The 12,696-nt window shown below is 25.6% G+C and overlaps 3 protein-coding genes across 4 annotated transcripts; 2 read left to right on the forward strand and 1 right to left on the reverse strand.

The window, feature by feature from the left end:
• The first annotated feature begins 1,882 nt into the window (after positions 1–1,882).
• LOC127279646 (uncharacterized) lies at positions 1,883–4,606 on the forward strand. Of its 2 annotated transcripts, XR_007842663.1 has the most exons (4): positions 1,883–2,033; positions 2,330–2,692; positions 2,913–3,450; positions 4,463–4,606. XR_007842663.1 is itself a non-coding variant. In XM_051302133.1 (3 exons), the coding sequence occupies exons 1-3, from the start codon at positions 1,944–1,946 to the stop codon at positions 3,360–3,362; spliced, it is 903 nt and encodes a 300-aa protein (XP_051158090.1). In that variant the 5' UTR covers positions 1,883–1,943; the 3' UTR covers positions 3,363–3,698. The 2 variants fall into 2 exon arrangements, 1 of the variants encoding a protein (XP_051158090.1); XM_051302133.1 differs by lacking the exon at positions 4,463–4,606 and having other exon boundaries at positions 2,913–3,698.
• On the reverse strand, positions 3,817–5,604 carry LOC127279641 (odorant receptor coreceptor-like). Its single transcript, XM_051302128.1, has 4 exons — positions 5,598–5,604; positions 4,471–4,628; positions 4,261–4,383; positions 3,817–4,084 (listed from the first exon to the last, which is right to left on the reverse strand). The coding sequence occupies exons 1-4, from the start codon at positions 5,602–5,604 to the stop codon at positions 3,875–3,877; spliced, it is 498 nt and encodes a 165-aa protein (XP_051158085.1). The 3' UTR covers positions 3,817–3,874.
• A 1,410-nt stretch (positions 5,605–7,014) lies between these two features.
• Positions 7,015–9,125, forward strand: LOC127279647 (uncharacterized). The gene is made up of 4 exons (XM_051302134.1): positions 7,015–7,935; positions 8,106–8,235; positions 8,346–8,523; positions 8,688–9,125. The coding sequence occupies exons 2-4, from the start codon at positions 8,113–8,115 to the stop codon at positions 9,008–9,010; spliced, it is 624 nt and encodes a 207-aa protein (XP_051158091.1). The 5' UTR covers positions 7,015–7,935; positions 8,106–8,112; the 3' UTR covers positions 9,011–9,125.
• The last annotated feature ends 3,571 nt before the right edge of the window (positions 9,126–12,696 follow it).

Here is a 12,696-nt window from a genome sequence, read left to right on the forward strand (position 1 = left end):
TTTTCGATTTTTTTCACATAAAATAACTTCAAAATCACTTCGCATGATATAATTTCTATTCTACACATTATAAAGTATCGTTTAAGCAAAAAAAAAAAATCGATTTTTTTTTTGAGTCAAAGGTGTAACTCCCCCTTAAAGTACAACTACAGGTCGGTAGTAAAATTAACTTTCTTAAGGTAGTAAAAACAAGTGGAATTGTAGTCAACTCAAAATTTGAAGAGTAGTAAATCCAACTACTATTCACCAGTTATATGAAATGTAGTAAAAGGAATTATTTTCTTTAATTAATATAACTGCTTTTTGAGTAGTAAATTTTTTATTAATTTCTATATGATTTTATAGGCTTCAATAAAATTCTTGTTGTAGAATTAACAAGTCGTCTGTAATTAAAACTACTACTTTAAGTAGTAGATTTTTACTATTTTAATTAATTCGATAAACTTAAAGAAGATTTTTTATGTAGAATTAACAAATCCTTTGTGATTAAAACGACTACTTTAAGTAGTAGATTTTACTACTCAAAGTGGTACAATAGGCTTAAAGAACATTTTTGTTGTAGAATTAACAAATCCTTTGTGATTAAAACTACTACTTTAAGTAGTAATTTTTTACTATTTTAATTAATTCAATAAGCTTGAAAAACGTTTTTGATGTAAAATTTACAAATCGTTTCCAATTAATACTACTACTTTCTGTAGTAGCTTTTACTACTTAAAGTGGTTCAATTGGCTTTAAGAACATTTATGTCGTAGAATTAAAAAATCCTTTGCAATTAAAACTATCACTTTAAGTAGTAGATTTTACTGCACTAAGCAATTAAACAACTTATAATATAATTAAAAGATGAAAAATTTACAAGTCAAAACTTAAAAAGGATAGTTATAGCAACTAATAAAAGTAGTAAAAATGACTACTTTAAATAGTTAAATTACCAATTGGACAAGCAGGAAGTAGTCTTCGAGTAGTTTGCAGACTGTCGTAGCGAGCGTGCGTGGTAAGTCGGTTAAGGTATCGGATTGCGAGCGTTAGGGTCGAGGGTTCAATTCCCGTCGGTTAGAAATTTTCTCTGTTAGGTACATAATCGTTTCATAAAATAAGCGTCAGTATTGGAGAGAGGATGAAAAAGTCAATTCTACTGATAATAAACAATTATAAATAAAAAATAACTTTATTTTCCTATTTTAAGTAGTAAAATCTACTACTTAAAGTAGTAGTTTTAATTGCAAAAGATTTATTAATTCTACAAAAAAATATTCTTAAAACCTATTGAACCACTTTCAGTAGTATAGTTTACTACTTAAAGTAGTAGTTTTAATTGCAAAAGATTTATTAATTCTACAAAAAAATGTTCTTAAAGCCTATTGAACCACTTTCAGTAGTAAAGTTTACTACTTAAAGTAGTAGTATAGTTTCAATTGCAAAATATTTATTAAATGTACCAAAAAAATGTTCTTAAAGCCTATTAAACCACTTTAAGTAGTAAAATCTACTACTTTCATCTTGAGATGTTTTAACATTTTTAAATTGAGTTAATACAATCACAAAATGTAATTCTACCAATTACATTTTTAATTGGTTTAACTATTTTTATATAGTTAATAGAACCGTTTAAATTCAGTTGAGGACCTATTTTACTACTCAGAGTAGTTAAAAAGTAGTAAAACCTACTAGTTTTTTTCAGTGTTGTCAATAACATTTTATTCAAACACAAAATATTTTTAAATTCCTTTTTAAAAGATAACAATAGAATTATCGAAAAGATTAATTTTTTTTGTGTAAAGTCATACCAGTTTTCCTTGAATATTAAATAAAATTTTCCTTTCTGAATCACTGAATACATGATTATATAAATCGATTAACAATATGATAGTCTTTTAGTGCTCTAAACAGCAGCAACTTGAATAGTGATTTTACTAAAAATTCATATTGTGTGTAGAGCAATGAAAATATTAATTGGATTATGTACATACATTGCAATAATTTGTGACTTCATTGCTATTGATGGGAAAACATTGAAGCCTGAAAATCCCGTAAGGAATTCAAAATGTCAATTTAGTAAAACGACACTGTCTTACTTATTCTACAGTAAATACTTTGTTAAGTAATTTAATATGAACATTTTGAATCACAAAATTTTTGTTTCTTTTAATTTTGTAAAAATTTTTATTTTTAGCATTAGATATAAATAATTGATTAAAAGTTTCATTTTATAATAAAAAAAATAAGAATTTTGTTTCACAATTTTTTGAATTTTTAGGAGCCAAAAAACAAAGTTGATGATAAAAAAGTTGCCTTAGATTTTGAAAAATTATTTTTTTATTTATAGATTTATTTGAAAGAATGTCCAAACAATTTGCAACTGTTTGTAGCTGATGAAGATAGGACTGAAAAGTTTTGTGACTGTGAAGATAAATTACTGTATCATCAAGAACACAATTCTTGCTATGATGCTTATCGAAAAGGTCCCTGTCCAATTGGATATTATTTTATAGTTCCGCCCGGTGAAATTGTGGCAAAATGCGAACAAAATCCTTGTGAGATTGATGGTCTTGTTCCTTATGATGGACAGTGTCACACTCTTTGGAAAATTGGATATCCCTGCAGTGATAATAGCAGTTATTTAGGAATCAATGAGAATTTTCAAATAGAATGTGACGACTTAAAATATGCAAAAACGATTAATGGTGGCGTAAGTTAAATTAAACCAAAAAGCACTTGCATTCTAGTAAAATAAATGACGTAAATTTATCTTTAAAAATAGTTTATAACTAAAACTCTTATAGTTGATTTGCATTCTTCCAAAAAGTAATGAGAAATACTTTCTTAGTCGAATTCTTTTTGTAAAATTAGTTTTGTGACGTCACATAAATCCAGTCCTCTTATATCCTTTTTATTTGATTTTGTTTTAGAAGTCATTAAAATTCTGTCCAGCAAATGCGTATTTGCCTTCAATATACCATCGTCCGGCTAAATTTATTTGTGAGTGTGAAGAACCATATATATTTTCTCCAACAAATTTTTCATGTCAGGAAGCTTACAGACAAGGTACTTGCCCCCAAGGAAGTTATCTAACACTTGCTCCCGGTGAGAGACATCCAAAATGTGAAGTAAACCCTTGTCAGTATGATGGTCTTGTTCCATTTGAGGGAGGTTGTCATCGAATTTACAAATATGGAACACCATGTCCTAGTTATTCTTATAAATTAACAGTTACAGCAAAAAGTTTTAAACCAAAATGTGTTAAGTTTAATTATCCTAGTCCGTTACTTATTGGTGGGATTATAACTGCGCCTGTAAAAGCTTGTACAGCAGGGAGTAAACGTGTTATTTTATTAGGATGTAAACGCGTTTTCTCATGATCAACAAACTATCGACAGAAAGAATTCTAGGAAATAAAAATTCGTCAAATTACGATTCAGTGAATTGGAAATTCTCGACATTAAAAAGGTTATTGTTTTACAACTATTACTGCTTTATTAGTATTTTTTGTAAATTTAAATTGTCTAAAAATTCTGTTTACTAATATTAATTTTCAACTTTTTAAATTTCTTTGAATTTTAAATGTTTTTTTATAAATTCTTTTTAACTAAATTTATTTATGAGAATCCAAAAAAATATTACTAAACAATTAAGGGACAGTGTTATTTTGAACATTTATGCTCGTATAAATAAAAATATACAAATAATTTAAACAATATATTGTTATTACTTTTTATGTTACAATTTCATACTATAAATGCATTTGGTTACTTTTAACTGTTAGCAATAGCGACAAGTATCCCATTGATGTTTTTAAAATCTGAAAATAAATGAAGTTTACTGTCTCATGGTATTCAAAAGTAAATACAAATAATTGTCAGTATAATAGTATTCAATTGATGTTTTTAAAATTTGTAAATTCAAAAAATAATTTATTTTTCTTTACGTTTCCAAATTTTTGCATGTTCATAACACAAAATTTTGCCGCTGTTAATTGTGCAGGTTTTCGGCAACGTTGAATAATAATCATTAAATTTCTCATTTTTTTTGGTGGTAAATAAAACCATTTGCAATTATACACAGACTGTCCAAGTGTAATGCTCTGGATATAATTAATAGATATATAGAATATTATATTTATACAATATAAACATGTTCATAGTTTATATATAACTTTTTTAATTCAATGATTTTAAACTAAATTATGAATAAAATTTTTTATTTTAAAAATTTTTTAATAAAAATTCAATTTTATATTTATTTCTAATAAATCATTACCTCATTTTCAAGTGCCTCTGATACATAACAGTAGATGTATGAAATAGATAAAACATAAATGAGATATTCAACAACAAACATTTCTTCCATAAAAAGTGATTTTGTTTGTTGTAATGTTAGAAACTAAAACGTTTTTTTGCAGATAAAATATATTTTGTAGATGATTGTAATGTTATTTTTACAATTTTTTTTCAAAATGTAGTTTCTTACTTGTATCAATCTATAACCCTGAAGACAAAAAAGGATACTATGAGCCAACAATTGAATAAGAAGCATTATGCAAAAGCAATCCTCCAATAATCCAAGACATCTTGAGAAAAATACATTATTTAAAAACTGCGCCCAAATCTTTCTGATGTTTGTTTGTACTATTTTTCAAGTAAAAAGTTTCATCTGCAATAGTAAAAGTTGTTTCTTGCAGTAGCAATTTTTATATTTCGCAGTATTACTTATTAGAATTTTTACGAGTAATACTAAAAAAGTGTCAAATGTAAAAAGTAATACAGAATTTAATAAAGTTTACTATGACGTTATAAAATTTAAAAATCCTAAAGCAATTTCCATTTCATCTGTAGCAATTTTTAAAAGTGACTACCTACTGTAATAATTACTTTTAGTAATTTTTACTACCAGAAGTATAATAATATTTACTCATGCGAAGTAAATTTTACAATTAATAGTAATTTTTACTAGAAAAGTATAATTATTACTATTCCATTGGAATTTTTACTAGAATCTCAGCACCATTTTTCTCCGTGTATTTTAAATTATAATTGTTTAAAATAGAAAGTTGGTTAACAAAAAATTTGTTAAAAAAATAATTTAAATAAAAATTCGCCACCTAAAAATTAAGTTAAATAAAATTTCGTTTACAAAGAAAGAAATTCAAATGCTAATTCGAAAAATGAAAATTCGTCTAAAAATAAATTCTGTCAACTGAAATTCATACACATGAAAATTCTAGCTAACGATTTTTATGAGAAAACATCAGTTTTAAGAACACATTTAATACATCACAAGTTTCATAGAAATGTTTTCAAAAAATTTCATTGTGACTTTAATGGATGTAAAGAAATTTTTCAATCCGAAGTGCTTTTAAGAACACATTTGATGAGAATACATAAAACAATCAAAAAGCCAAAAGTACAGTATCAAAATAATAGTCGTGCATTTAATGACGAAGGAAAATATATTTGTAACGTTGAGACTTGTAAGAAGGAAATGGATAATCTTTTTGTTTTGTTACAACATCTTAAAGATCATATGCGTAGAAATGTTAAAGCTGCTTGCCCTTATAAAAATTGCACAAAGGCATATGATAATGTACAATCGTTTACCAGTCATGTATCAAGAATACACAGAAATAGGAATTTGTTAGAAAGAATTGTAAACGATTATTCTATTGACAAAAGACCTATAACTTGGACGAAAACTTACATGAAACACAAAACACCTTGTCATACACTGAGATTCATGACTCAACAGTTTCGGGTAATACAAATGAAGATTTTAGTCATACAATTTCCCAACCTGATCAAACAGATTTATTTATTTCAAACCTTGCTCAGCTTTATTTAAAATTAGAATGTCAATTTATGATTCCCACTACCACACTGCAATATTTAATTTCAGAAATTTATAGCAATCATAATGAATGTCAAGAAGTTTTGAGACGAAATTTAAAGGCTCGTTTAAATGAAGAACTTAAGACAGAGGAAAATGTTGAGAAAATTATAAATGAGGTTTTTGAAAATGATCTGTTTAAAAAGGGAAATGATGTTTTAAAAACTGATTATTTTAGAAAAAAATTTTACAAAGAAAAATTTGAATACGTTGAGCCACAGCAAGTAGTGATTAATTTAGAAGATAAATCGAAACAAAGAATTTTTCATTATGTACCAATAAAAGAAACCATAAAAAGAATATTTCGAGATAAATCAATAGAGAACGAGCTTTCAGCTTCTTGCAAATCTTCCGATTCCGACTTACTAACTGACTTTACAGACGGAATTATTTTTTCACAGAATGAATTCCTTAAAGATGCAAATAATTTAAAATTAATATTATATCAGGATGCTTTTCAAACAGTTAATCCACTTGGTTCTGCAAAAAACATGCACAAACTTGTTGGCGTTTATCTTAGCATTGGTAATTTACCCGATCATGTTAGATCTCACATTAATACAATTAAACTAGTTGCCTTGGTTAAAGAAAAAGATATTATTCATAATAAAGTTTATGGAAAAATTGTTGAAGATTTGAAAGTTATAGAGTCAGAGGGAGTTGAAATTAGTCCTGGCAAAATAGTTAAGGGATTTCTTATATATATCGCTGGAGATAATTTAGGCCATGCTTCTATAGGCGGTTTCAATGAAGGATTCGGCACAACAAAATATTTTTGCAGATTTTGCTTAATTGAGAGAGAAAATTTTTATAAAATGGATACTATGTTTTTAAAGTATGAAACACGAACTGTAGAATCTTATAAAACTGCTTTAGAAGTTATTAGAAGTAACAATTTGACAGAATATAAAGGTGTAAAATTTAATTCAGTATTTAATAATTTAAAAACATATCACGTTTGCAATCCTGGACTTGCTCCATGTCTTGGTCACGATCTTTTCGAAGGTGTCATTGCTTATGATCTTCATTTATTCCTATTGCGTCTTATTAAAAAGAAATGGTTTACAGTTTCTGAATTAAACACTTGGATAGAGTTATTTCCGTATTCAAAGTCAGACATGAGAGATAAACCATGCAAATTTTCAGAAAAGAAAAAAATAATTTCTGTTCATGCTTTTCAAATATTTCAGTTTCTCAGGCTTTTGCCATTATTTATTGAAAACAAAATTAAAAAATTAGACAATCCGGTTTGGAAATTAATTATTTTACTCATGGAAATAACAGAAATAGTTTGCGCACCTGCTATTCATAAATCCTACTTAGGTTATTTGCAACAAAGCATTGACGAATATTTGTGTCTTAGAGCAAAACATTTTCCTAATGTAAAATTAAGACCAAAACATCATTTCCTTTGGCACTATCCTGAACTAATTTTGAAATTTGGACCTTTAATAAAGGTATGGTCTATGCGTTTCGAAAGTAAGTACACTTTTTTTAAACGAAGCATACGATTTCTTCATAATTTTATAAATATTACCAAATCACTGTCTGAAAAACATGAACTATTTCAAAGTTTCCTTAGGTTGGGGAGCGACATTAGATTTGATGTTTTATTAAACAATAGTTATCCTTTTGAAATACATATCTATGCAGAAAATTTGCAAGCAGCATTGAGAAGGGCAAACCTTACTCAAGATTTTCTTCAAGAATGTAACTCTGTAACTATAAAAGGAACAGACTATGAGAAAGGAAATATTTTACTGATAAATCAATCTGCTTATCAACATGATACTGTACTAGGTAAAATTTGTATTTTTCTACATGACGGAAGTAAAAAATTTACGTTCTTATGGAAATAGTAGAAAATACATTTTGCCCTGAACTTCGTGCTTATGAAGTTGGAATAGTAAAAGGATACGAATGTTGTTCTTTAAATGAACTAATAGCATATGAACCTTTGCACATTTATAATACTGGAAACAAATTATTTGTCAAACCTAAGTACCGATATGTACATAACAACTTATAACTATTTGCTGATGAAGTCGTAAGGTATGATACAGGAAATTGTAGTTACATTAAATAAAATAGTATAACTACTATACTTTACAATATTAAAAATAGCATTGTTAATATTTATAAAAGGGAACTTATTTTCTCGAAATATTAAGACATTCATGTTTTTTTTCAAAATCGATATAACTAGTATGTATTTTTTGCAGAAGCAATATGCCGATTTTCAAGGTTTCTGATTCTACCAAAAGTGTCCAAAAATTTATCAGAGGTTTAACAATTGTAGATGTTCTTCAAGAGTCACAAAAAAAATTGGACCTTCCTGATGGTAATTATAAGGTATGATGGTATTTCTGTGTATTAATATGCCATATATATAAGAAAAATATAGCATAAATGTTACTTAAAATGTTTATTTTTGTTTAATATGTAAAAAATTATTTTTATAGGTTATTAGTGAGCTCGAAGGTATCGAAATAGAAGATGATGACATATTGCTAGAACTTTCTCAGATGTCAAAACAACCATTAAGTTTACTTGTAATTCCACTTAATGAGAGTAATAACAACAATGGCACTTATTTTAAGGAAACTTCAATTCCTGTTATTGACTTACAATTTATTGGAGGTATATTCATTATTATTAAAATATGTAACAAAGTATTATTTTAATTATCTTTTAAAATTGTCTACTTTTTTTGAAATTTGTATGAAACTAAAGCATAATGCTTTATTATTATTTTATTATTATTATTAGGATTTGTAATTCTAATATTATTTTTTAAATTCCAGATTTCAGTAATCTTGAAAATGTTCATGGGAAGGATAAAAGTGATAAACAAACAATTGTTTTAGGAGATGAGATAATGAATTTGTGTCCACCAGGTTTAATAAATAGCATAAATAATAAACAAGCTGTTCATCCCCTTGATAGAAGAAAGTTAGTTGCAAATATCTCTGAGTACATGATTCACGTTATAAAAGATACATCCCGTGGTCTTGCAATTAAAATTGTTTCTTATATAATTGATCGCAGCTCTGGCGTTTTCATAGACAAAATTGGGGATGTCGTATTAGGATCAGGGGTTATTACTCTTGTTAAGTTAAGGCTTTAAGTTAAGGTATCGAATTGCGAGCGTTAGGGTCGAGGGTTCAATTCTTGTCGGTTAGAAATTTTCTCTGTTCGGTACATAATCGTTAGAGCTTAAAATAAGCGTCAGTATAGGAGAGAGGATGAAAAAGTCAATTCTACTGATAATAAACAATTATAAATAAAAAATAACTTTATTTTCATATTTTAAGTAGTAAAATCTACTACTTAAAGTAGTAGTTTTAATTGCAAAAGATTTATTAATTCTACAAAAAAATGTTCTTAAAGCCTATTGAACTACTTTAAGTAGTAAAATCTACTACTTTCATCTTGAGATGTTTTAACATTTTTAAATTGAGTTAATACAATCACAAAATGTAATTCTACCAATTACATTTTTAATTGGTTTAACTATTTTTATATAGTTAATTCAACCGTTTAAATTCAGTTGAGGACCTATTGTACTACTCAGAGTAGTTAAAAAGTAGTAAAACCTACTAGTTTTTTTTCAGTGTAATTAATATGATTTTGATATACAAAAAAAAAATTAATAAATTTCCATGTGAGAAATGGATTTATAATATGAGCAAATTTTAATATATATTTGAATTAATTATTATAAAATACTTGGAAAATGGTAAAAAATTAAAGTTTTGAGTGATATCACCGTTTGGATTTTTAACTGTTTTCAAGTATTTTATAATAACTATTTCAACATAAGATATATCACAATTTTCGTACATAACATGATCGTTTTTCATTATAGATTCGACCTCTTTATAAAGTAAAAATTAATGACATGTTATATTATTTCTTGAAATGAAAAGTAAATACCCATCTTTGGTATCTTATTTGAATTATTCAAAACCTATAGCATCAAATTATTTAAAACAAAAAATTAAATGGCATTTGAATTGTATTAAATTCGACGCAATAAGAAATTCGTCTATCGTGAACCAATTAAAATATTCTCGATCTTTTTTCTTGAATAAAAATTTAAAAAAAATTTTTTTTCCTTTTCAAAATAATTTGTTTCTTTGTATTAGGTTGTCAGTGACGAGAAGTTGGTTATTTAATTTGAATATTTTTAAAAATAATTTTTACTATGAAGTGATTAATTTTTCATTATTTTTTTTAAATTAATTAAAAATCTTCCAGTAAAATATGGTTGAATTCTTTAAAATTATTTTACTAACATAAAAAAAAATTTTCAGTGAATTTAATTATTTTTAAGTCAAATATGGAATCTATAATATTTACTTACAATTTATTTTATTTTCTTAATGATATTTTCTGTAAACGAACATTAAAAAAATTCGTGACATCTTTGTCAAGAAAATAAAATAATAAACGTTAGTTTCTGTATTGTTATCTTCTTCACTCTGATATTAAAAAATCATATTGCTTAGTTTTGATTTAAAAAAAAACGGAAAAAATAAGTCATCGAAAGTCTGTAAAATATAATTATATATATAAAATAAATGTTTTATCAGCTAATTCAGATCTTTTATCGTAAATCGATTTTTTTTTCTCCTTCATCGTGAAAATGAATAATTTTCATTTTTGTAGCTATATAAATATTTGTTAAATTATTAAAAAGGCAGAGCAAATCATGAATATAATAAAAATTATAGTAATTTAATTGTATAATAATAATATAATAGTATAAGAGTGTATAATAGTATCATTGCATTTGTATTATTTATCTGCAACAATAATTAACAAAGCGCAGAATAAATTATTATTTTTTTTATGCAAAAAATAGAGTGAGTCGCATCATTTCTATTTTTTATTTCAAAACAAATATTAAAAAGTTTGAATCATAAAATTAAAAGACAATAAAAAATGTTAGTAAAATAATTTTAACGAATTCAGTCATATTTTACTGAAAGATTAATTTAAAAAAAAATTTTAATCATTTCATTATAAAAATTATTTTTTAAAATATTCAAATTCAATTATAAATTGAGGAGCTGGATGCTATAAGGTGATACAGAGGTTCGTTTCATATTAGTTGACAACAGATTATTCAGAACTACAAATGTAGCAATAAATTCTTTGCTCGAAGTTGTGACTGCTGTTCTCACAGCTCTGAGTACTGTGTAGAATTATTTTTTAGAATTTATAAAACAAAGGAACGTTTAACGTAAATTAAAAAGAAGATAGCCATGGTTAGTTTTTCTTTTCAAATATTGGTTTTAATTGACATGTTTATAAACAGTTAATAAATAACAGAAATAAAGAAATGAAGACTTCAAAAATTTTAAAAATCAACCAATCAAAAATTATCCATAAAATTGTGATTGGTTGATTTTAAAAATCGCGCCGAAATCTTTCTGTCGATTGTTTGGCCATATTTGCAATTTCGGACAAATTAAAATTCGTCGTTTTAAGAATTCTGCCAAATAAAATTTCGGTGCCTAAGAATTCTGTTAATTAAAAATTCTTTAAAAAAGAAATTCTGACAAATGTTAATTTGAAAAATGAAAATTCGTGTAAAAAATAATTATATATAATGAAATTGTTGAAAATGAAAATTCTCACTAATAATTATTATGGCATAATCATGAACCCCAAAATTGACCCCCCTCTATCTCACCAAAAATTTCAAAAAAAGTCAACAATTTTTTTGGGGATATTTTACTATCAGCTAGGACATCAATTTCCCCAAGTTTCACTTTTTTTCGAGAAATCAATTTTTTAACTTAGGACATTACACGTTAAATGCCTTAACTTCGTAATTTTGTACCTTTTGACTTCCTGTGAACAAAAAAAAATGTTAATGTCAAAATTAAAAAAAATAAACAGATTTTTTGGTAATATTTAAGTTTAAAAAAATAGTTTTTTCGCTTTTAACACTGTTTTTTTTTAAAAACCTAGAACTTAATTAATAAAAAAATCTGTTCATTTTTTTTTAATTTTGCCATTAATATTTTTTGTTTAACATGTCAAAATCTACAAAATCACGAAGTTTTAAGAAATTTCACCGATCCCCAATTTTCAAACTGAAATAATATTAGTAGTGAGTTGTTTGGTTTGTTTATTTAAAAATCCATTTATTATCATAATTTGCTTTATTAGCTTTCGCCTGCCAACGGTAGGCCTCTTCAGACATATTATCAAGAGGGTTTCCTCATTAATATTTTTTAATTATCCTTATTTATAAATAAATTATTAATTATCAAGAACATGATTGTTCTTGATAATATTTATAATATTTTAATGGAGATAAGTGAGTGGAAATGAGTTTGTCACATTTTTAAAGGTGTTTTCCTCATTAATATTTTTTAATTATCCTTATTTATAAATAAATTATTAATTATCAAGAACATGATGGTTCTTGATAATATTTATAATATTTTAATGGAGATAAGTGAGTGGAAATGAGTTTGTCACATTTTTAAAGGTCAACCTAACTGAAATAATATTATTATCATATTTTTATGAAAAATTTAAAAAGTTTTTAAAAGTAGGTAAAATTTTTTTTTAATTTCAAATACAATATTAGAATAAAAATACAGAAAACATATTTAATCAAGTGAAATGGTTTTAAAGATATTAAAAAAAAAAAAAATTAAAGTATAATCATCTGGCATTTAAATTTACGTGGCAAAATTCAATCGATTGATAAAGTACAAGTATTCGCTACAACAGCGCTGCCTGTCTTTTCCTCAATTTCTTTTTGATAATGATAAAAAGTGCCATTGGTGA

This window comes from Leptopilina boulardi, unplaced genomic scaffold, assembly GCF_019393585.1.
Source record: "Leptopilina boulardi isolate dan_hultmark-lab unplaced genomic scaffold, ZJU_Lbou_2.1 LbouV2_221, whole genome shotgun sequence".
Lineage (NCBI taxonomy): Eukaryota > Metazoa > Arthropoda > Insecta > Hymenoptera > Figitidae > Leptopilina > Leptopilina boulardi.

Excerpts from the sequence above, each read along its gene's own strand:
- LOC127279646 (XM_051302133.1), top strand. The coding sequence starts at position 1,944 with ATGAAAATATTAATTGGATTATGTACATACATTGCAATAATTTGTGAC. Across the intron at positions 2,034-2,329 it reads CATTGAAGCCTGAAAATCCC|ATTTATTTGAAAGAATGTCC; the intron begins GTAAGGAATTCA and ends TTTTATTTATAG. Across the intron at positions 2,693-2,912 it reads CAAAAACGATTAATGGTGGC|AAGTCATTAAAATTCTGTCC; the intron begins GTAAGTTAAATT and ends ATTTTGTTTTAG.
- LOC127279641 (XM_051302128.1), bottom strand. Across the intron at positions 4,384-4,470 it reads AGGGTTATAGATTGATACAA|TTTCTAACATTACAACAAAC; the intron begins GTAAGAAACTAC and ends AAAACGTTTTAG. Across the intron at positions 4,085-4,260 it reads CAGAGGCACTTGAAAATGAG|AGCATTACACTTGGACAGTC; the intron begins GTAATGATTTAT and ends AATTATATCCAG.
- LOC127279647 (XM_051302134.1), top strand. The coding sequence starts at position 8,113 with ATGCCGATTTTCAAGGTTTCTGATTCTACCAAAAGTGTCCAAAAATTT. Across the intron at positions 8,236-8,345 it reads TTCCTGATGGTAATTATAAG|GTTATTAGTGAGCTCGAAGG; the intron begins GTATGATGGTAT and ends TTATTTTTATAG. Across the intron at positions 8,524-8,687 it reads TGACTTACAATTTATTGGAG|ATTTCAGTAATCTTGAAAAT; the intron begins GTATATTCATTA and ends TTTAAATTCCAG.